We start from the raw sequence: 24141 nt of genomic DNA on the forward strand, positions 1-24141 counted from the left end.
TGTGTTGTCGGCCTTTTAAGAACAAAAAAAAATGTAGTGATATGGTTCAGATGATACAAGTAATTTTTGGATAATCTGCACAGTTTTTCCCCGCAAAACAAATCACTACGTACAAGCTAGACTTTTATAGTGTATTTATCAAACTTTAATTTGTTTCAGAAAATGGATCCGGAACTCTTCGAAGAAATGGAGGTGACGACCAGCCGGTCACTAGCCACCACTCTCTTCCCTGGACACGGCAATCTCACGCAGAATGCCACCGACTTGAACATGTTCTTTTTCTATGATGTAAGTTCTAGGTTTTTGTCTAATAAAGTAGCCATGCGATTGCTCATCACTCGATTCATTTTAAACCAGACAACAGGAACATTAATAAAGTCCCATTTAATAAAGTTTATTATATATATTATATATCCTAACAAACATCTTGATGACTATCAGAAAACGTACTATCAGGGATTCAAATGTTATGGCGTATAGACGCCGCGACAGCACAAATTCCCTCTCTCATTGAAGTCTTTCTTTTTGGCCAAACGAGACAGGGCACTTCAAATGAAGTGCTTACGTGCCACAGTCAGTAACGCTGGGCTTGGTGTGTTGCCGGTCTTTTTTTTTTTTTTTGAAAGAAAATTCACACTTGACCTAGTCCCATGCTAAGCTGGTGAAGCTTGTGTTATGGGTACTAGGCAACGGATATACATACATATTATAGATAGATAGACATATAAATACATATTTAAACACCCAAGACCTAAGCACAACATCAAATGCGCATCACATCGATGTTCGTCTCAGCCGGGGATCGAACCCGGGACCCATGGATTCGCAGTCAGGGGTACTAACCACTAGACCAATGAGTCTTTAAGGGATTGTTACTCTCTTTTACAAAGGCATTTGTCGTATCGGTTTGAGAATATCTCTGCTTGCTCCTTCTGCAAAGAATGTTCCTCAAAAGTGATATCTACGTCGAGGTGGAGGAATTCAGCTGCTGCAATCTGATATAGTATAATTCTGATGACAATACTTCACAAACTTGAAACCAACTTTACTCTTGACTTTCTGGCTTCGTCCAAGTCCATTGGCTAAATAGCTTTACATTATCTCCTTTATTTACTTCATAAATGGACCATGCGTATGGAAGTAGCACTCATACACTGAAATACACAATCACATAAAGTAAATTGCGCCCACACGTTGAGGTAGATTAGTATAATAAAAGCTGAAAGGTTTAATCGTGTAATGGGCCGTTGTCGTCATGAATAGATAAGAATTATTTAATAGATATGAGATTTTATTCAGTGATATTTAATTTTCTAATAGCGCAACAACTTTTTGTGGCCTTTAGTTTTCTACATCGCATTGATAATTCTTAGTTCCCGGAAGCGGTCTGTGTAACACGTTGGTTTTATTGTGTATCGCTTTAGATTTAGAATACGAAATTCCACCCGTATCACCTCGACGTCCGCCGTTCCACAACTGAGCGTTTTTTAGGCAGTTTTTGCCGCGCACCACCACTTTGTGGAACCAGCTGCCCACTGAAATATTTCCGACTTAGGGTTCTTCAAGAAAAGATCGTACCTCTGGCATTGAGAGCGTCCATGGGCGGCGGTATCACCTACCATCAGGTGAGCTTCCTGCCTGTTTGCCCCCTGTTCTATAAAATTTTTTTTTACATATAAACAGTTAACACAGACTAGCATTCACAAAAGAGTAATTTCCGCGTATATATTGTTTTTTTTTTTTTATATTATGGCAATAGTTTTGACTTTATGCCAGTTTCAAGTAAAAATATTGATAGTTTTTTGCGTGTCTATACAGCCAGCATCCGGCAGCCGACTTTTCAAAAAAGTTTGCATATATTTTGTACATATTCCATTTTCAAACTATCGTGCCGATTTGAGTTATTGCCAATACGGATGTGTATTCGACTGCAAGTTGAACAATCGTTTGATGTACCGCTTCCTACACAATAAATGCGCTAGAGTATCACGTACGAATGGTCAAATACAATAATGTTGACGTTATAGCGTTTTTGGCACGCACTCACGCCACGCTGTACTGTCAATAAAATGAAATTTATTGGGTCGTAAACCACAATGTTTTAAGGTGGAGTTTTTATTGAATTATAAGATAGTTCCGCTCGTGCGTACTTTTGTCGTATTCTAGAGTTTTTGGATAGTAAAAAATACATCAATTGACAAGCGCTACAGCCCTTAGTATATCTATGATAGTACATTTTTCGATTTGATAAAAGAAAAAAAAATTTATAAGTGTTTGGTAAACACTTGGTACATATTTATTTATTTTAAGTTAAGTCAAGTCAAAGTCAAAATTCATTTACTCACATGACCACTTTGAATTGTCAATTCTACCGCCTGTTCACTAGGACAGGCAAGGATCTCGGGCTAGTTTTTTTTATCGTATTTATTTACAATGCTTAAAGTACAGTTAAATTAAATAGCTGGAGCAAATTATTTCTAATTCCAAGCATCCTAGGTAATCCGATATTTTATAATAAGCTTTCCTAGAGAGCTTCTGTTTTATAAGTTTCTTAAATTTATTATTTGACAAGTTTACCACATCACTTGGTAGTTTATCATCGAAGCGTACAGTTTGAACTATTAATGATTTATTAAATTAGTAGTATATAGGTAGTAATCGCACTCCTCTACTGCTTCATTTAAAAATAATTTAAAACAACTATTAATGTCCTAATTGTATCTTTCTTCTTTATTATAGCTACTAGTAAGTTTGTCGCTCTCCGGATTTATAAATTTTGTGCTGTCGTGTTATGTTTTGCTTTGCTCTGTATTATATTTTTTATCAGTGAAACTTTTTGTGGATATATTACAATGTGTTTATTTTATGTTTTATTTTTTAACTTTTTTTATTCTATAGAGATCTGTTTTGTTTCCCAAATAAATAATTATTTCGCCCAAAAAATGATTTAAAATATTTTAAAATTTCATTGTTAATTTTCATCACTTTCCTAAAACCCAAAACGCGCAATTTAAAGTATTTTCGCAACAGAAAAGTTTAACTTAATATGTACGCGTGAACCTAAAGAAATACTAAAAATCTTCTTTAACAAAGATGTTATCTTAAACATTTTGTGAACTGTACAATCAATCTCATAGTATTGAGTTAAAATTAGCAGTCTGGTACAAATGCTATTTTTAATACGACATTCAATAAAGGTTATTAACCCAGAAATGTGTGTCAGTGGTATATTTGTACAATCCGTATGTACAGTAATCTATTTTTAACATATGCAAAATATAGTTTTTTCGTACCATCAAGAAATAAATCTCTTAGGGGCCGTTCAAGTATTACGTAAGCAGATTTACAGATACCGGCAAACATCTTGAACAAATGTCCTTGCCTGCGCAGAAGCGATTTTTAGGTGTCACTGGGAGGGCGTGCGGTGGCGCGTGATTGGTAAATCAGTTGTCGTTTGTGTCGATGTGCAAACTTTCCCCCACTTCCTTGTTTAATGCTTAAGAAGTTTGCCAGTATCTGTACTGCAATTGATCCCTCTCCCCCCTTCCTCTTGTCCGGAAAGTAAGCAAAGCTCTCAAAAATAATAGTACATAAACGTATTAATTTTCTGTAGGAATCCTCGAAAATGCATTTCGTTTTCAAGCATAGACTATGTAATATGTGTAAAGAAGTAAATAATTACTGTTGACGTAATCACCAAATAAGAAAATCAAAGACCCCCTCCTCACTATAGTGCTTACGTAATACTTGAACGGCCCCTGACTAATAACAATGTAAAAATGAATCGAGGCATCTTATCAAGATACAATTGTGTCCAAATCGATCCTATCAAACCCAGAAGGGATTGCACGCGCAAAACATCTTTTGTTCAGAGGTTTATTAGAACCTGTAAGAGAATGCCTTAAGGAATTTACGCTACCATTATCAAAGTTATATCTTAATATATTTAAATTACGTGTCACGTTGTTTGTCCGCTATGGACTCCTAAACTACAGAACCGATATCAATCAAATTTGCACACCGTGTGCAGTTTGATCTAACTTAAAAGATAGGATAACTAACATCTCAATTTATACCCGCAATATTATTTTATTGCAAATATTTGTTTAATATTTGATACAATTCTAACAGATGGCGCTGGGTTAAAAGTACCAACGTTTCACATAAGCTATCTACCTTTCACATAAGTTCTCCTACCGTTTCCCTTGAATAGTTTACAACTATGTAATATAATAAAAACCTTAGCCACAGCAACGCTTGGCCGGTCTACTAGTTTCTTATAAAATCGATTTCAGTAACATAATTAATAATACTTTTTATTTACAGTATATCCAGTTTCCGGTGATGTGGCTGCTGTTCGTGTTGATCGTTCTCCTAAACGCATCAGTGATAGCTGCACTGCTCTGTACAAATGCGAGGAAAAGTCGAATGAATTTCTTCATAATGCAACTCGCGATTGCTGGTAAGTTTAATAATAATATTCTGAAGTCATAGAGGACATCTTTTGAGACTTTTGAAGTGAAAACGGCGTTGTACACTTTTTTTGGAATGGGTAAAAAATGTTAAACTAGCGTCAGGACAAGTGGCCTGATCGAAAATTCGTAAGACGGATGGAGAGTAGACAGCTGGCGCGGCGTATTAAATGTAATATAAATTGTCATGTTTGTGTACGATAGCGCAATAAATAAATATTGTATTCTACCACATAAATTATAGTACCTTTATACTGATAATGAAAGCAATTCGTGCAAAATTATTCCCTAACCATTCCAAAATATCAAAAATGCACAACGTTAATATTCAAGTTTTCACTTCTGCCGGCACTCCCGGAGTGCAACCCGTCGTTTTTTTTTTCACTTAACTGATGTTAAGCCGCCGCCCATGGACACTCTCAATGGCAGAGGGCTCACGATTGCGTTGCCGGCCTTTTCATAATTGGTACGCTCTTCTTGAAGGACCCTAAGTCGCATTGTTTCGGAGATACTTTAGTGGGCAGCTGGTTCCACATAGTGGTGGTGCGCGGCAAAAGCTGCCTTAAAAAACGCTCAGTTGTGGAACGATGGACGTAAAACCTGAGACTGGCATAGTACACTGCAGATGTTTAATTTAACGAAAAGTTTTAACTTATATAAAATTTAGCACACCTTGACTCAAATATTATTTAATGATGATGATATAAATTTTTCCCTAATGGGAAAGGCAAAGGACTTAGTCCATACAGCCAAGTCTTGTTCTTGGTAATAATTGAAGAATTTTGGTAGTTTTAAAGGCCGAAGCCACGGCTTACGTAGTTAGGAGTCCTCCATCTTGGAACCCCAAATGTTATTTAATTAACAATTTTAACACAAACTGATAATCTATTTAATTAAAAAAATTAGGTTACTACATTTCTAGTACATCAACTATTTTCAGTCTCACTTTCTATTCTACCGAGACCGGCGAGGTTTCTCATTTGAGTTGCAATCCGAGTATCAATTTCCGAAATCAATAATCCTCTTACACCAAAAATCAAATTCCATTTTAGGATTAAAAGTCAAAGTTCAAACAGTCGTTACCTTCGCGCAAGGGAAGCGCATTTAGTTTTAATTCCTATTCCAACTCCGTGGTTCAATATTTCTTTATCTCACTGCTGTTAAGTTCATAATTCTTCATCTCAATACTTACGTAAAATATACCTAATTGAAACACAGTGTTTGCTTATTTACGGGATGATGTTGTTATGGAACCTGTAAAAACTATAGAAACCTTACAATACCTTTCAAAATTAAAACCTAAATGTTTTTCATTCGACTTAATGTCTTAAAATGCGTATACACTGAACCTGCCTAAGTTTGTAAAACACTTTGTTTCACTTGCAATCAAACCCCAAGCAAGCAACTATATGTAACTCCATCGTAGTACTATCAAAAATCAGATGGCTAAGAATATAAAATGACAGCATGATAAATAATATTGTCAGATCATAGACAGTAGACTCTGTAAACAACTTATTGCTCTGAATGCGTAACCGTCTTAGACCGGACCGGCTATAAATCGGCTTCCCTCATAGAGAAGGTACCCTCTGAACATGCAACGCTTTTGCCTTCCCGACTAATCACAACCAAACGACACTCGCCATTGTGACATGTAACATCCATGAGAACATTTAACTAACATAGCTCATTTGCCCAGATTTTCGGTTAACATTTACAAGTTTTAAAATAGTTCGCAAATTATAAACCAACATTGTACAAAACCCTAAAGGTTAATCGGTCCTTTCACCTTAATTAATGAACAAAACTTATTTAATTTGTAGAATATTTGGTCCATCTACTTTGATGATGCAATTCTAAAATGAATATATACTACATATAAGGAATACAGACAATGCGCAAATGTTTACCCCTATTTATTTTATACCGAGGTGAGGTTTATGTATAAAGCATATAAACGAAATGAGAATCTTATTTTTTTTTATTCTATAGTGAGGATTATTAGTAGGTATGTTTATTGTAGAAACTTATCTATAATGTTATGTTGTATAATTATATTTTTTCATATTCATATTAACTCAGAATCGACCACTAACTTAGTCACAGCTTTTTTGACAATTGTCATGTCATGTAGTTAGCGTTCTGTGCATATGATAATGATTGATTGTAACCTGTGCATTGTAGTATGAAGAACCTAGAACTTCCAATAGTTTTTTTTATTTAATGTAAGTTCTTCAATTTGAGGCTTTATATTTTTTAACAAAAATACAATTAATTAACAACTCATATGATACATATTACAGTCCGCTTTAAGCGGAACAAAATTTGTTAGTTTGGAAGCCTAACATTTTTTAATAAATTATTTACTTAATTATATTACTTAAAGATTCTCTGGAAATTCTACCATATAGCTTCAATAGGGTATATTCTTGTCAAACGTCTTCACGATCGTTTTCTGGTTGCTGTACGTCAAAAAAATACATTTGCACAGCCAGGAGGTGTATTTGAACACAATTTGCTCGCGTAACTACGAAGCCCAATTCTTAAATATTATAAAAATAACATTTTGTTTGGAGTATTCTTTTAAGGAGTCAAAGCAAAACATATATTTGCACTTTGAAAATGTCTACTCGTCTAAGATGAATTACATTTGATGTAAAGAATGAGAAACATTTAAAATTTCTCCGAAATTTACGAGTCCCTCGCGTCGAGTAAATACTTTTCGTCGGGTTTGTATTGTTTGTCTCTATCGTATTTGAAAAATAATTTTGCAAGTATAGTACAGAATGTTAAATTAAAAATGTTTTGTGAGACATGCATTTTTAATCATATTAAGTAGTAATTGAAAAAAAAAGGGTGCGTGTACATATGTACGCGCGTAAGAAGTTATACTTCTTTGGCATTATTAAAAATAGTTTTTGATTGCATTCAAATAATTATTTAAAACTAAATAATCAAAAACCGGAAAAGGAGTCATTATAGTCAATAAAGTTCAGATTACATTTGAAAAATTAAATAAATAAATATTTATTATTATTCTTTTACATTAAGTTTAACATAAATTCTATTATTATTCGAATGTTGTTTTTAAATTAAGTCCAATGCCGTAGCATCTTCCGTGGGCAACTTCATTCTGTTAATTTTGTGTCACGGTGCGCGCGCATCGTAAAATTTCACTCTCATCAATTACCAAAAATACCAAAATCAAAATTGATCAACTCAAAATGACATTATTTATTACACTCAATTGCCGTGTCTAAACAAAAAATTGAATTTCAAAAGCTTTTAAACGTGATGAAGTTTTAAGAACGTTATCCTAAATTTTAGTGAAATTGTTTTAAAAGCATTTATGAGCTTAAAAGTTTAGGCAGTGAATTGGAACTAAAAAGGAATAACGTTTATTTAGAAACTATGTGTTTGAAATACGAATAAATTTTTAGTTTCTGATTTAAAAAAATCTAATTAAGTGGGCTCTGTGTAAATTAAATCCCTAACCAATAAATATGACTATTTTTTCAACTGAATCAATATTGTTAATCAATTCACATTAAAAGATAATTAAACTAATCTTATTTAGAAAAATAATAAAACAGCTGATCATAGCCAAGCGCTATCTTGTCTGTCAATTACTTCAATTGTCTTTGGTGGCTCTAACAAACTCTGCTGTCACGTCGATGACATTTAACACCTTTGACATACCATGCTGTGACATATGTCAGTAAAGTTGATAGGAAGTGACCCAAAAGCTAATGCACAAATCGTTCCAGAGCCATATAAAAAAAAGTGACCCAAAACATTGTAAGTAGTTGTGAAATTAAAATAAAAAAAGTTGAGGTAGTGTCTTTTAAAATGCAGGTAAGCGTCTTAAATTTTTTCGTAAGGTAGACAAAAGAAAATTTGTTTATGAAAACGTAAGATACAGTATTTACTCGTACAATATTCTTAACATACATAGTAATAATAATTATAATAAAAAATTGATAAATAGTACATTAAAACAAATTTAAAAAGTTTGGTCCTTGTGTAGGTACCTTTAATGCCGGAAGCATTTCCTCGCTGTATTGCGATAATATTTAAATAGCGCCTGTGTACTTGAACCCCCGGTCCAAGAGAACAAAACTAAAGTTGAAAGAAATACTCTTATATTTAAGCCGTTTATTATTTTCCGCAGTTATACGTAAGATACAATTTTAATAATATTTTCATAAACAAATAAAAAGCTCATCAGTTATCAAAACATTTCATTGCTATGCGGAAACATAGTTTCATAACAGCACTTAAAAATAATGATATTCATGGAACAAACACTTTGACCATTTTCTCTTTGAGGAGATCTCATCGCTTCAATACATCCATCAACGACCCCTTCCTCGACTGAAAGACGTGTCAAAAATCTAAAGTAGAGAAATATCAAGACAAACGATTATAGCCTCTATTACACAGGAATAGCTATTTACAATGGTAATCGTAAATTGATAGTAAAAAGTTTTAAGATTTTTCTTATAAAGGCTGCTTCATAATGGATTGTTAATATTTCTTGACGTAAGCAATACTTCTCGTATAAACCTGTCCTTGATTATCGTGATTCATAGATTCCCTTTAAAATTATTGTTTATTTCTTTACATATACTAACAGTTAATTTTATTCTTGCATTGTCAGTCTCACACTGATAGATAACAACGATTTGAATTCGATTCGAATTGATGTACCTATATTATTATCTTTTATATATAAAAATTACGTGTCACGTTGTATTTCCGCTATGGACTCCTAAACTACCGAACCGATATCAATCAAATTTGTACACCGTGTGTAGTTTGATCAAACTTAAAAGATAGGATAGCTTACATGTCAATTTATACCCGCAATATTATTTTATTGCAAAATATTTGTTAATTATTTGATAGTCAAAATTCTAACAGATGGCGCTGTGTTGAAAGTACCAACGTTTCACATAAGCTACAATTTAATGGCATAACCACCAAAAAAACATGGTGGATTGGTGTTCTCCTGCCGTTTCTCTTGAATAGTTTACTACTATGTAATATAACAAAAACCTTAGCCACAGCAACGCTTGGCCGAGTCTACTAGTATCTTATATTATGTGGCCTTATGTCTTTGATCATTTATATTCTGTGGCTGACATACGAGTAGGTTGTAGATTTTTGGAAATGTCATTTTGTTCAATATATTTCCGCAATTGGAACATCACTGCTCTTGAAAAGTAATTTCGCAGAATTCAAAATAGTTCATATAAACTCGCAGTAAAAACTGGATTAAATTTCAAGAACATCGACTTTCGTAGAATAAAATAGCGGTTTACGCCGGCCTTAATAAATTTATTTTTGCCAATATAAACAATCGAATTCGTGAAAATGTATAAATAGTTCTGTTTTTTGTGTTTCGCGGATTATAACGTTCAATGTTGTGTTCAACCTTCAAACTATTATGATTATAATCTATCAAAATCATGTTTCCATAAAGTTTATGAATAATTTGATATAAATACGTCGAATTGTCTAACTCAACTTTTAAAAATAGAACAAACAGAGAGTCATTGACTTAGATATTTCGATATTTTAATTAAAATCTCTATGTATATAAAATTCTCGTGTCACAATGTTCGTTACCATACTCCTCCGAAACGGCTGGACCGATTCTTATGAAATTTTTAATTTATATTCAGTAAGTTTGAGAATCGGCTACTATCTATCTTTCAAACCATTAAGTGATAAGGGGTGTCCACCACAAAAAAAATTGGATAAAATTTTATTTTTATTTTTTATTATGTGGCATTAAAAAATACATACAACCCTAAATTTTCACCCCTCTACGATCAACTCCTATTTTTTAATATAGTAGATAGTTATTTTTATTGAACAAAAAATGTTTCCTACAAATAATATACATGGCAAAACAACGTTTGCCGGGTCAGCTAGTTTTAGTATATATTTACTTTCACAGATCTGATGGTTGGCCTGTTATACGTGTTTGTGGATATACTGCAGAAGATAACAATCGCTTGGCTGGCTGGAGAGTTTATGTGCAAATTCGTCAAATTTTTACAGGTACGTTTACCAATAGTAAGGCTTTTCTAAGTTCTTTGGACAACATATTTTTTTTTCCAAAATAACACAATCAAAACTATGGTACAATACATTTGAAAAGCACTGTGGTTTGTATGAGTGCAATAGTAGACTTTTCAAGAGCGCGGCAAATGCATATAAAAATAATTGTGAACGTCGTGATTTTTCCAAATAAGAATGCATCCGTTGCATATTAAAATTGCTAATGAAATTATGTGCTGTATAAAAGTCATTTATTGATACGTCATGTTATAAGGTCCATTTGACCTCATCTCTCATAGAACGCAAGTCATTGAAGACTGTTCTGTTCTCTGATCGAAATTTAAGAAAGCTCAACACTCAATTGATATAGAATCAAAAGCGTTAAAGCTTTAATATTGGGTAATTGAAAATTGATATTTTTTTTTATATAGAAACATAAATTTTACACAGTTTACGTCATTACGAAATTTAAGCAATATACAATTATATTGCTTAAATTTCGCAATTATTACAATATAAATTAGGTTAGTAAATAATTAAATTCCTTATTTTACGGAACATTATCACTTAAAAACATAATAACTATAATTTTGTTTCTCCTTAGCACGCTCTAGTCATTTTGTAAACTAATAAACGTGACAAATCATTGTTTAGTTATGTTTAATGCTACATTTATTTAAAGACCGTTAGTTTATTGGTGTGTTGTAGCTGCCAAATTAAGATTGTTTTATTTATTATGAAAAATTAAGATAAGAGTCTTAAATTCCAATCGCTATACGACTAAATTAAGTGAAGTGCGTAACCCACAGTTCCTTGGAGACACTTAATTAACTTATTTGCTGGCGTCTTGGATTGGAGAATGGATTGCTGGTGACCTAGCGTGGTATAAGATTTTGTATAACATCTATTTAGTATAAACGAAGTATTTTAGTATGAACTTGATAAACTCGAAAACTAATACATCAATAACATATGACTCCTGATGAAGATTTTTTTTAATTGAAAAAAAGTTAAAAAATAAAACATAAATTAAACACATTGGATGTATCCACATAAAGTTTCACTGATATACGAGTATGATACAAAGCAAAGCAAAACATGACAGCACAAAGTTTATAAATCCGGCGAACGACATACATACTAGTAGCTATAATAAAGAATAAAGATACAAGGATTAGGAGATTAATAGTTGTTTTAAATTATTCGTAAATGAATCAGAAGAAAAGTGTGAAAAAAGTTGGATACATGATTATGGTTGTATTCGCTGAAATATACAAAATAATCTTTATATTTTAGCCAATTCAGAGGTTAAATAAAAAATGCGCTGCAATTGAAAGCTATTGGGTGTAATGTTATTTAATATACAGAAAAGAAATACGTGGCTTAATAAACAGTATAACATGAAAACACGTACGGCGTGATGTGGGTAGTCATTAATAGAGTATATTTGTAGTACCCGCATTGCAATATATGCCATCAATATTTAATGTAAATAAACTCAGCCAGAGATAAATGAAAATCCTCGTCTACAGCGACAAGTGTAATTGGTGACATAAAAAATAGACTGACGTTAGACTTTTTTTTTATAGAACAGGGGGCAAACGGGCAGGAGACCCACCTGATGTTAAATGATACCGCCGCCCATGGACACTCTCAATGCCAGATACTCGCGAGTGCGTTGCCGGCCTTTTAAGAATTGGTACGCTCTGATTGACTGAGTCTCTCCTGACTTCTAATGTATTCTCCAAACAAAACATCACCTTGGGTTACAGCAATTTTCATTTAATATAACTCGGGCGAAATATACAGCTATATATATATATATATATATACCAATGTTAGTAGTTAATGGATCTTTCTAAAGGTATAACTATTTATAAATGTTATAAATTTGTGCGTGAATTGAACTCCTATGAAGCAGCTGTCCATGACACTTATTTTTCAGTGCATTTTAAAAGATTCGTTTCAAGCTTTAAGATAATAAGTGCCCCTTAACTCTCTTTAATGCGAAAGCTCGTTTTACTAGAGAGCTTTCTCGAAGATGCTTCAAAAAGATAGTTCTTTTAAAAATAATAGTGTGTTCCTAAATTGAATTTTAGATTTTTTAAAACTTTTTCAAACTCAAACTCAAAAGTTGAAAAAGAAACTATGTTGAGTGGTTACTGCACATGGTGCTTAACCGTGAAGTAGGTAGGTACCTGAGATTGATATTCGGTGAAACCATAATTATATATATTATATAAACTTTTAGGACTGGGCCTCAGATTTCTGAATTCGTTCCGTGATCATTCCTAATAGTAGTTGATCAACCTTCGGTGTCTGACACACGCCATCGACTTTTTGGGTCTAAGGAGTGGAAATCGGCATGGGGTTTCCTCTCGATGTTTTCCTTCACCGCACAAGCGAGTTTTAAATGGGAGTAGAAAGTCGAACCTACCACCCACGGGTTGAGAGTCGCACGCTAAAGTCACTAGGCAAACACTGCAGTTAAACAAAAATATTGGATTAAAATAAACAATAGATTACATCCCTGGAAAATGCATTACTGAAAAAGTTATGCCTGCTCTATTCCTGTTATTCATAATCGTACTTTTTATTTCAAAATAGGATTGATCGTTCAATTATTTTGAAAGTGATAGTATGAATAAATTATATATCTTTAGACTTACTTTCTTTTCAGGCAGTGGTCATGTATGCATCAACATATGTACTTGTCGCGTTAAGTATAGATCGGTGCGATGCTATCACCAACCCTATGAATTTCTCAGGAAGTTGTGAGTATTAATAGTAATAAGTATAATAAGTTTTTGATTGTAAATGTCAAATGGACTGTATACACAGTATATAATGCCAATTTCAGTTGCCGTCTAAGGTTCGTAATATTAGCGTGTTTAATCAATTCATAAGGGCATTAAAGATACACATCACAATAAGCCCATTAGACTAAAATTGGGCTAACTGATGGCGACGTGTATCTCGTTCGTATGTAATAATAAATTTCTCATATAAATAAAAAAAATTGTAATGAGCATAACATATTATATTATATAACATAACATTATCATTATTCCTTTACGTTACAAAATATAAAATTTATTGTTTCATTGTTTAACAATAATAAATAATAAGGCGAGATGTGTAAGAATCAACGGTAGATACATTAAAATGTTAACTGAGGTGATTCACCTATCTACATGTGTAGGGCGTTGACATAGAGTTCATGATATTACACAGAAATGTCTTGTTAATTTTAGTTATTTTAAGACAAATTATACTTGCTTTCCCATACGTAGCACACTCGTTTTGTACTCTCAAGTGTATTAAACGTTACAGTAAAATAATTTTTCATAAATATTTGTTTAGGATTTATAATGTATGGGATGTTCAAATAAATAAAATACTGCTTGAAGAAGAAATTGAACTAAAAAAGGACTTGACTAAGTGACATATTTGTTACCTATAAAGAGTGTAAGTAATGTCGATGCGATTCAATTTCGAGTGATGTAATTAAAAATTGAAACAAATTTAAAAGTTTGGTCCCTGTGGCAGGGTACCTCTAATGCAGCATATCTTCGCTGTTTTGCGATATTTATCCATTCAGCTAGGAAAGCTGTAGCTCTAGGGCACCTCTACTTGGTAGTTGGTTGGTGCCTGGTAGATACCAGTACCAGATATACAATGTCTGGTAACATTAATGTTTGAATAGGAAGTCAGACTGTTGTTATACAAAAAACTTAACAAATACATAGATAATAATTTATAAGGAAAAATATAGTTTCAAGTGAAGAAAAGATTTAGGGCTAACGTCACGATTATATTTTTTTATAAATGCAGATAAATTGTACACATTTTGCAAAATTGTAGACAGCACTCGAAATATTAAGAAAATATAATAAATAATAGAATTCAATTTACATTATCTTTACGACCTTCGATTCATTTTAAAAATTAATTTGTTTGCAGCCACTGTTAGCAACATTACATTGAATTCTCTTAAGTATTTATTTTGAATAAAGATACAGTATACAATTATTATTAAATTCAAATGACCTTTATAATTCACGAAGGCACTAGTACTGATGCTTCATGCTTATAACTAAATAGTAAATACAAATTGTATTTTATAATATATAAGTAATAAGAACCTACAAGCAATCAACCAAACAAAGCATTAATGTTTTTTTTTATTCAGGGAATCGCGCTCGTGCTCTTATCGCAGCAGCTTGGATCATCAGCATCATTTTCTCCATTCCTATATTAATTCTATACGAAGTAAAGGAAATGCAAGGTAAGAAACATGTCGTAAATAAGGTAGGAAAGATACTAAAAATTTACTATTCAAATAAATATCCCTTTTCATCACAGCGCAAATATAAACAGCAAGAGACAAACATGAACACAGGGTAAATGAAACAAATAATAAAATTTCATGAACAGCTGACCCCAATAATTTATAATATATAGAACGCGTATGTATGTATATTTGTTAGTTTGTATGTATCTACAAAATATATTTTTTGAAAAAACAATTGAAGATCAAATAATGAGGTTATTAACAAATGTATGGGCATATAGCAAGACGATTCATTTGAATTTTATTTTAAATAGAATTATGTTGGTCTCAAAAGTAAGCTGGTTTCCGAAAAACCCTTCATGAAGGGTCAGTCCTCAACTACAAAGGTGTATTCACCCATTGTTCTCAGATCTTTGTTCGTTTTGATCAAAACTGATAGTAAAGTTTGGAATTAGTTTTTAATTTTATGTATTACATTCCATTAAGATATTCCATTAATAATTCACGAGTCAGGAATGTTAATAATCTTTAATAAACTCTGAGATTTCTCTGGCTAAAAGGTTGAAGTACCGGAGATCAATCTGCCAATATCTCATTATCAAGAATCGTAATTACCTGCGGTTCAACTTCCAAATTCAAATTAGAATTATTTGATATAGACGGGTAATAAGTCGTACATATAATACTATAATGAATATAATCTATTTAATTGATGTTATATGCAGAGACGCAATACTAAAATTTAACAATTTTGTTCTACAGATACCGCATCATTTTAATTGTTTTTGTATAGTTAAACTTAATTTGTATGCATGTTCTAATACCATTTAAATAAATAAATGGATGGACCAAACCGTGACACCGTAGGATCATTATGCATAAGCAAATTAAACTAAATTGAATATTTCTATGAACATCAGACAAAATTCAAAAAACTAAAAAAACATTAGGTAACATTGGTACATTGTATTTCATAATTTTGACGGGGCCACTACTATAATTTTCCTATCATATTTAAAACTTCACGTTAGTTAACTACTATAGAATTTATAATAATAATAATTTTATTGCAAGAATATGGTACAAAAATGTGTAAGGTACAATCGAAGGTTCGCATATTCTGCCACACACAATGGCGCGCAAATTTGTCTTTAGAGGAATTTTCATTTTACATTATTATTTATTAGTCATATGAATTGGTCATATGATGGTACATATGATATGTTATTAAATTACAGTGTCTCACGCAAATAATCATTTATTGTATAGTAATTTTTTTCAAAAGTAATACATGTTCTGTAATTTTTCAATATGTGCTTTCCAACTACAAAATTTATCTAGCGTTATACCTAAAAATACTAGTTCATTATGTCTAGTTTATGGGTTTTATATTGTAAGTATATTTGTGTTTTTGAGTTATATGTCTGAAATATATGTTATATATACATAATAATCAGGAAATTTTAATTTAGAGAGCTATGGATAACCGTATCGCTAAGATTTTCTCTTCTAGGCAACACTAATAAAGATAAATAAAGACACAATAGGATATTTAAAAAAAAAAAATATAAACATTTTTTTAAATCTGTGCTGATTCATAGATAAATTAAACCCTTTAGAATTTTCCGATAAATAAATTGTCTGTGTTCTAACAAGTATTAAATATTTCCAGGTCAACTGCAGTGCTGGATCGACCTGGGCACGCCACAGCGGTGGCAGGTGTGGGTCACTTTGGTAGCTGCCATGATTTTTGTGCTGCCAGCTCTAGCTATCGCAGCCTGTTACGCTGTGATAGTTCTCACCATCTGGACCAAGAGCAAAGCGGTGGTCATGTCCCCACCAGTTAATTCTAGAAGATCCAAGAATATGAGAAATGGTATGTAATTTTTTAACTAATCAAAAGATATAAAGACTCCTGTCTACATAGTAAGAATGATTAAAGGGGATGGTCTACTCCAACTAACTGTCACAATTCAGAAACTGAAGGAGGAGTCTTGTCTAGCAAGAGTCTCCGTAACCGAGGTGTAACCTCTCACATTAGCCGACTAATTTGTTTATTGTCATCATGTAAGTGGGCTGCAAGTGATGCACACATCACGTGATCCATCCCCGAGAGAATGAGTGCTAATTGCAAAGAAAGAAAATTCCACAGCTCAAACACACAACGTGTTCAGAATCACACACCATTAGATTGCGGAGGCTGTTTATTTTTATTTGTTGATGTTGGTACTAAAATTAAGTTTCTTATTTAAATATATTTTCTAGCTCTAATGTATATGTACAACTTAAGTTAATAGGTTGGTAATCCGGGTGATTAAGCACTCCTATCTATTTCTTTTAACTACTGTTTGTATAACATTTACAGCAAATTCCAGAAAGATGCCTCTTAACCTATCGTTGATAAAAAAATTAATAAATATCAGTGGCGCTGCAACCTCTTTATGTCAAGACCGAAACCTGAGGCCTTGGCCTCAGATTTTTTAATCTGTTTCATGATCAATTTTAAATCTAATAAGCAAGTAGTTGATCAGCCTCCTGTGCCTGTCACACGCCGTCGACTTTTTGGGTCTAAGACATGTCGGTTTCCTCACGATGTTTTCCTTCACCGTTCGAACGGTGTAATGCGCACATAGAAAGTCCATTAGTGCACAGCCGGGGATCGAACCTACGACCTCAGGAATGAGAGTCGCACGCTGAAGCCACTTGGCCAACACTGCTCATCGTTGATCATTATTTCTTTTCAGTTCGTCTCTGTTAGTTTTATTCCCATAGCTTGTTCAGTGTTATACACGTCGTATCCATACATTAGACAGTCGGCCAGGACATGTAACACCGTCTCTTCAGCTGTTTTGCTACAAGGACAGGCAGCACTTTGTCTACCTTTGAACCTGTAAAGACAAGAATCCATCGTGACCTGCCAACATCTGGGTAATCAATCCCGTTGGTTTTATGATTAACTATTGAAAAGGCCGAAACAGCATTTGGAAGGAATTATTTAGTTATTGCAGCTGTTTCGCCGTTGCAAAATCTGTGCTTCAATTTTTCTATCGTGTTTCCACGTAGACAGTTCTTCAAATGCGATATGGAGAATCTATTGTACACGGGCGCCTCATCTAAATGCGCAGCTTAAGCTTAGGTTTCCTAGAAAAGCGGTGCCATTAACTAACGGCCGTCTTCAGTTTTTAACATAATGCAAAAAAAACATCATTTTCGCTTGTCCAAGTCACGTTTCCACTCATTGTATTAATTAAATATGGGTACCGCTACACGCGAAAAACGTTGAACTAATGTTTATCACCGCTATGACGGCCGTCATGCAAATTACAGCACCGCGATTTGACGTTATGGTGACACTCAACGTTCTCTAGAAAACCTACTCCGGTGTTATTTATAGACAATGTATGGGTGAGGTCACCCAACGTTACATTATGGCCGTTAGTTAACGGCACCGCTTTTCTAGGAAACCGTAGCTTTAGTCTTTAAGTAGTACTTACTAACTAAAATGGATCTGTGTAATCTAATTGGAATAAATTATTATTACTATTATTACAGCACTTACACAACAGTTATTCTTATTAGCGAAACAGATCATCTTTCACTCATCTCCATATGCTAATGTATATACACCGCGTTACCAATTCACTTTGAAGATGAATTTTGGGTAAACAAGCCATGTAGACAATTAGTTGGTCTTTAGACTCAAGCGGTGAAAGATCGCTCTATTTCTAATAATAGTCAATGCAGCAGATCTTCGGATGTGGTGGTAGACCAGCTATTGGGCGATGGACGGGCTTGCACTAAATTATATTAGCAGTTTGAAAGTCCTGATGCGAGTTTTACATGTTTTGGATGTTCCAATTATTAAAATACTTGTGAAATAAAGTTAAATAACTCTCCATTCTAGGGAATCATAACAATTGTTATGATTCCCTAAGATAATTAAACACATGTTTGCTTATCTTGCTAAAAGAGGTCAATTAAGTATGAGGATGTGCATTCGAAATAAAATGTGTTTAATAAATTTAAAAGGGCATTAAAGATATATAGGATAGAATAAGCCCATAAGACTACAATTATGATGGCTGTCTGATGGCGACGTGCATATAATAAGTGCTTAAGTGAATAATACTAAGTTGCTAATGTAAAAAAAAAAATTGAGAAATAAACGGTAAAGGTACCGTCCGAGTTATGTATTGTAAGCTAAGGGTAACTTCTTGAAACTTAGCGTTAAGTTTGACTTCTGTACGTCAAATCCAATACGTTTTTGACGTACCAGTGTCTTACTTAGTGAAAACTTTGACGCGTAACTTTATTTATGGGGTAATAAACAACTAATTATTTAATTTATACAAAAGTTTGAAAGCGTCTTTAGTCTCAGGCACTTTAAATTATATTTTTCTTGTGCATAGTACATTGAAGTAGGCTATGTAACACTAAGAAATTATAAGGATAGTATTAGTTTTTTATTACAATCTCATAACATTAACGACTTGACTTTGAAACTTGTTGTTCGACAAATCTCTCACTAAAACCTATGCTTAACATAACCTCCGTAAAAATTATTACACCGCGTTTAATAAAGATGAATTATTTTATTTTTTATTATTTGTTATTCACCTTTCAACTTTTAAGTCATTTGAATCACGACTGTGCACCAATCGATTTTCTTACGTCTGACAAATGGGACAGGTTATCTACTTATTTATAGAGACTAAATTTTATAAAAGAATCGGCTATTTAACATATTATATGATATTTTTATTATTACCATTATTACGGCTATGGATATTTGTAAAGCTTTAAAGCTTACATAGAATATTCACGCATTCCTTCAAAATATTATTTTCTTAAATCATTGAAATATTCGTATATTATCATATATTCCCCGATTAATTTAATACAGAATGCAGAAAACATTCCGAATACATTAATCTTTCGAGATATTATGTGGGCTTAACAAGAAATAGAGACAGAAGCAACGTGTCATGGACGAAAGACGGAAATGGTCTCATCTGACGGAATTCACTAATGACACTTAAGCTTGTTATACACATGGGATATTTATTTACTAAAGAAAACATTCTTTTCTACACTATTGTATAATTTGTTTTCATAATAATTTGAATAATGTAGTAATAGAAGAATCTGTCAAGCTTTTCTAATATCGACTGATATATATATTATATATATATATATCAGTCGATATTAGAAAAGCTTGACAGATTCTTCTCAATGTTTTCCTTTACCAAACAAGAGTCTTCCAGATGTTTAAAGTTTCGGCTCAAATAGAAGAGGTTTTCCTCAAACTTCGATTTTGTTCCCTTTGAAGAAGAGACTCTTGGGCTGTGGGGCTCAAGTGCACAGGCGCTAATTAAAGATGTAAAGTTGGCGCCTGGTAGTTAATAACGGTGACCAAAGAGCTGGTGCTTTCCTCGCTCAACGAATAAGTTTCGCAATACAGCGAGGAAATGCTGCCAGCGTTAAGGTACACTGCCACAGGGACCTAACTGTTTAAGTTTGTTTTAATTTTGTTTTTAAAGTTTTTAATTACTACAACGTGTAATAATCTTCTTAAGGCCGTTCTACACTTTTAAGAACAGCTTTATAATATGATATTTGTTTTTGTTATTATTTTTGTTTTACATTAAAAATATTTGGCCTTCTTATTTTATTAAAAAAAAAAAACTATATGTGAAGATTTGTAATTGGCCCACAATATTATATATATACATCTGTATTGTGCTGTGAATCTTCTGAATAAACAAATAAATATTCGAAAATATTTTGGTTAATTAATAGTTAATAATATAACTCCAGAAGTTAAAACTCCATCCAAAAATTATCATAAAAATCCAATTACAATCCAGTTCAATACTATACATATTAGACTAGAAAATATACGAGAGCATAGCATAGTTTTGGAACTCCCAGACATAAAGTATTAATTTATAAATAAATACTGAGAAATGTACTGTCCTGAAACATCTAAGAACATTTTTTTTCGTTTCCAGGACAGGTGGAATGTGACCCGGATTCCCGCCGTGCCAGCTCTCGCGGCTTAATACCGCGAGCCAAGATTAAAAGCGTCAAAATGACATTTGTTATTGTTTTTGGTAAGTGTGAACTTGGCCTAATAAAGTGATGAATTCCCTTGTAACTATAATTGGGAGGTGGATTTATAATTCAGTAAATGTCACAATAATGTTGCTATGTGATGTTATTATCGCGAGGCATCTTTATATTGAGTTATTTACTGGACCTAATTCTAATAATATTAAATCTGAAGTGTTTGTTTGTTTCCACTAATCTCCAAAGCTACTGCTTCAAATATATCATTACGTTAAGATTGAATAAATGAATACGGCGGGAATAGTTTATATTTAAAAAGTTACATTTTTATTATTTTAAATTAGAATTCATCAAAGATAATTTCGTTAGTTTTTATTTAATGGAAATAAATTATTTATTATACTAGCTCAAATGACGAATTAATGGCGAACTGTCAATTACTATAAACAATATATTTGGGTTTATAGAGCTTAAAGAAAGTATTTTATATTTTGTGTTATTACATATTATTATACATTTATGAATCCCAGTACTTATTGTTATAAATAAGTTTTGCATAACTAACTTCATTCCGTCCGACAAGATTCATACAAGGGGAGAGCTAGACTACAGTAGTGGATCACCATTAAGGAACCTAAACTGACCACAGTTTAGGTTCTAAATTGAACCGCATTTTTTCGTAACTGAACCTATTAATTAAGAGCTAAAGTTCCTTTAAACTTTGAAGGAACTTCTCAACTTCAGAACGATAGTATTATTGCGATATCTGAATTCTCACATTTAAGTGAAAAAACGTAGGTCTTTCTGATTTCTTAAAAATTACTCTAAAAGTATAAACTTGCAGACGTGTTAAGGCCATAGTAGGGCCCCAAATTTAAATAGGTCATAATGGTATACGGCCCTCATCAGTACAATAGGTTACACAATATCGTCAACAAGCAAATTCCATGAATTGATTTTCTCAAACTCGATATGATTAGAAAATGATGTGACAGCTTGATTGATGCCTTGGTTCGGGGTAATTATATACCCTTTCATTATTCAGATATAATGCGTGCTACTTATAATGAATACTCAAATATCCAATTTAAGGATATAACCACACTCTGTGAGTCTGCGATAGCGATAGTAATTACTATTCTAACTTCAATGTTGAGTGTTTGTATTGTGCTTCCCGAAACTTGCAATATCAGTATCACGAATATTAAGAGGTTATCCTCAGGATTCTGTATCTGTTTCTTGATCGTTCGTCTAAGGATGACTGCCAGATAAACCTCTCTTTTGCGTCTCAGACGGGCTGGTTTTCTCACGATGTTTTCCTTTACCGTTTGAAAAGTGTTATTTTCGCATATACTCTTATATATATTTATAATTATTAATTATAAAATCGTTTGCAAAATTATTAATGCATCACGTGTGCTAATTATCTCGAAGCGGAAATTATCGATATAATTACATTGTAAATTTAATTGGAATTACGAAATTATATGTTTCGCCAGCGTTACATTAAGTAAACCCGTAAAAGTATATCTATGTCCGGGAACAAAAATACAGTGGGATGTCTTCCCTGATTCCCAGATTTCTACTTCACTCAGAATGATTCACTCAATTTTTTTTATATTGCACAAGCGCAAGCTCGTGCTAATCACTTCGCGGTTTTGTGTTCAATTTCCTGTGAAGTAGTAGTTGTTTCGCGTTGCGCACGTGGCACAGAAGACTATTATAGCGATCGACGTAAACAAAAATAAGCAATGATTGTTATTTTAAAGATTTAAGTTAGCGCCTGGTAGATAGTACCGGTGACCCCAGAGCTGGTGCTTTCCTCACTCAATGAATAAGTATCGCAGTACAGCGAGGAAATGCTGCTAGCGTTAAAGGCACACTGCCACAGGGAACAAACTTTTTAAATTTTATTTTTATTAATTATTACTTTGTAGTTTGATAAAATTGTAAATACTGTATACTTGATTGTAATCAATAAAAATAATTTGGCTTTGTACATTAAAAAAGCAATAATTATTTTTCTTCACTATGTCCGCGAAGCTGTTGTTAGTTGCTTAACATTCTTTGGCGATAAAATACTCGTTCAAGATTCAATTTCAGATTAAATAGTTTATATCGAACTACGGTTCACCTTGACCAAGGCACTGTTAAAAGCCCCTATGCGTCAGTATCCCATATTAAAATCTTCCGCATTTCAATCAAAACATGTGTGAAACACCACGCCTATACTTTACTAAGAATAGCCCGCGTAAACAGCGGAAGCCGATTATCTGAGAGAGATATTTTATATGTCAGACATATTAATGATGAATGCGATCTATTTTTGACTGCCCCACACTAAGTTCAAGATCACAGTTGCTCTTCTAATCAAATCTTCAATTATATATATAATGGCGTGGTAAATGTTATCTAAATAAAAGCCGGCGATGTATTCTCGAGACGTCTGCCGACTTCTTTAAGCGGCTGTAACAGTTAATATTGTGGTAGTGATATTCCTGGCCGTTTGCGTCTATTGAAAAAAAAAAGAAATTTATATTAGAGGTTTTTCCGCGTGAGATTACCGTATCTTCAGTGTCGTATTTGACTTCTGAACTAAGCGCGATGATGCGACAGGATTTTTTGTAAAAATATTACTGTTTCAATTAAAAAAAACTACATTTAAAAGCAAAAATCTATGATATCATCAAACAATGATTACATTCTAGGGCCAGAGTTAGGGGAGGGCTACCGGGTTACAGCCCCGGGGCTCCACAAGAGGGGCCCCCATAATAGACTTTGGAAAAAAAATGTTTTAAATTTCGAATAGACTAAACTAGTAAACAACTTTTCTTTTGAGAAATTTTTTCGCTGTATTACCTTTAACTTTGTACTAACATGATCTATTGTTCTTAAATATTAACAGAAATCATTCGTACAAGCATGATTATATATTTTTATGTTTGTTATATTCTAAAAGAATCTATTTGGTTTCACAAAAAATATTGATTGAAAAACTCGACTGAAAAAAAAAATTTTTGCTAAATAATTCTGGGGCCTCCACTCCTTCGTTGTCCCGAGACATCCAGATCTCTAAATCCGGCCCTGTAAGATTCATTAAAAAATCACTAAAAACAGATAATAATAAGCAAAGAGTAATTATGCATTCAAAATTTAATAATAACATTATTCTTTTAATACCCAAAAATTGAATACCAATGCCAATTTGTAACAAATTCATAGGTTGTTTGAGCACCC

The 24141-nt window shown here is 32.8% G+C and overlaps 1 protein-coding gene across 1 annotated transcript in view; it reads left to right on the plus strand.

Annotated features, from left to right (window-relative positions):
* Positions 1-24141, plus strand: part of LOC125056788 (cardioacceleratory peptide receptor-like) — an 81161-nt gene that overhangs the window by 53885 nt on the left and 3135 nt on the right. Inside the window, exons 2-8 of the mRNA XM_047660075.1 lie at positions 160-288; positions 4327-4462; positions 10438-10541; positions 13222-13315; positions 14734-14829; positions 16508-16711; positions 20847-20948. Coding sequence (XP_047516031.1) covers positions 163-288; positions 4327-4462; positions 10438-10541; positions 13222-13315; positions 14734-14829; positions 16508-16711; positions 20847-20948 — 862 coding nt within the window. The 5' untranslated portion in view covers positions 160-162. The remainder of the gene's footprint in view (positions 1-159; positions 289-4326; positions 4463-10437; positions 10542-13221; positions 13316-14733; positions 14830-16507; positions 16712-20846; positions 20949-24141) is intronic.

This window comes from Pieris napi, chromosome 15 (genome assembly GCF_905475465.1).
Source record: "Pieris napi chromosome 15, ilPieNapi1.2, whole genome shotgun sequence".
In the NCBI taxonomy this organism is placed as follows: domain Eukaryota; kingdom Metazoa; phylum Arthropoda; class Insecta; order Lepidoptera; family Pieridae; genus Pieris; species Pieris napi.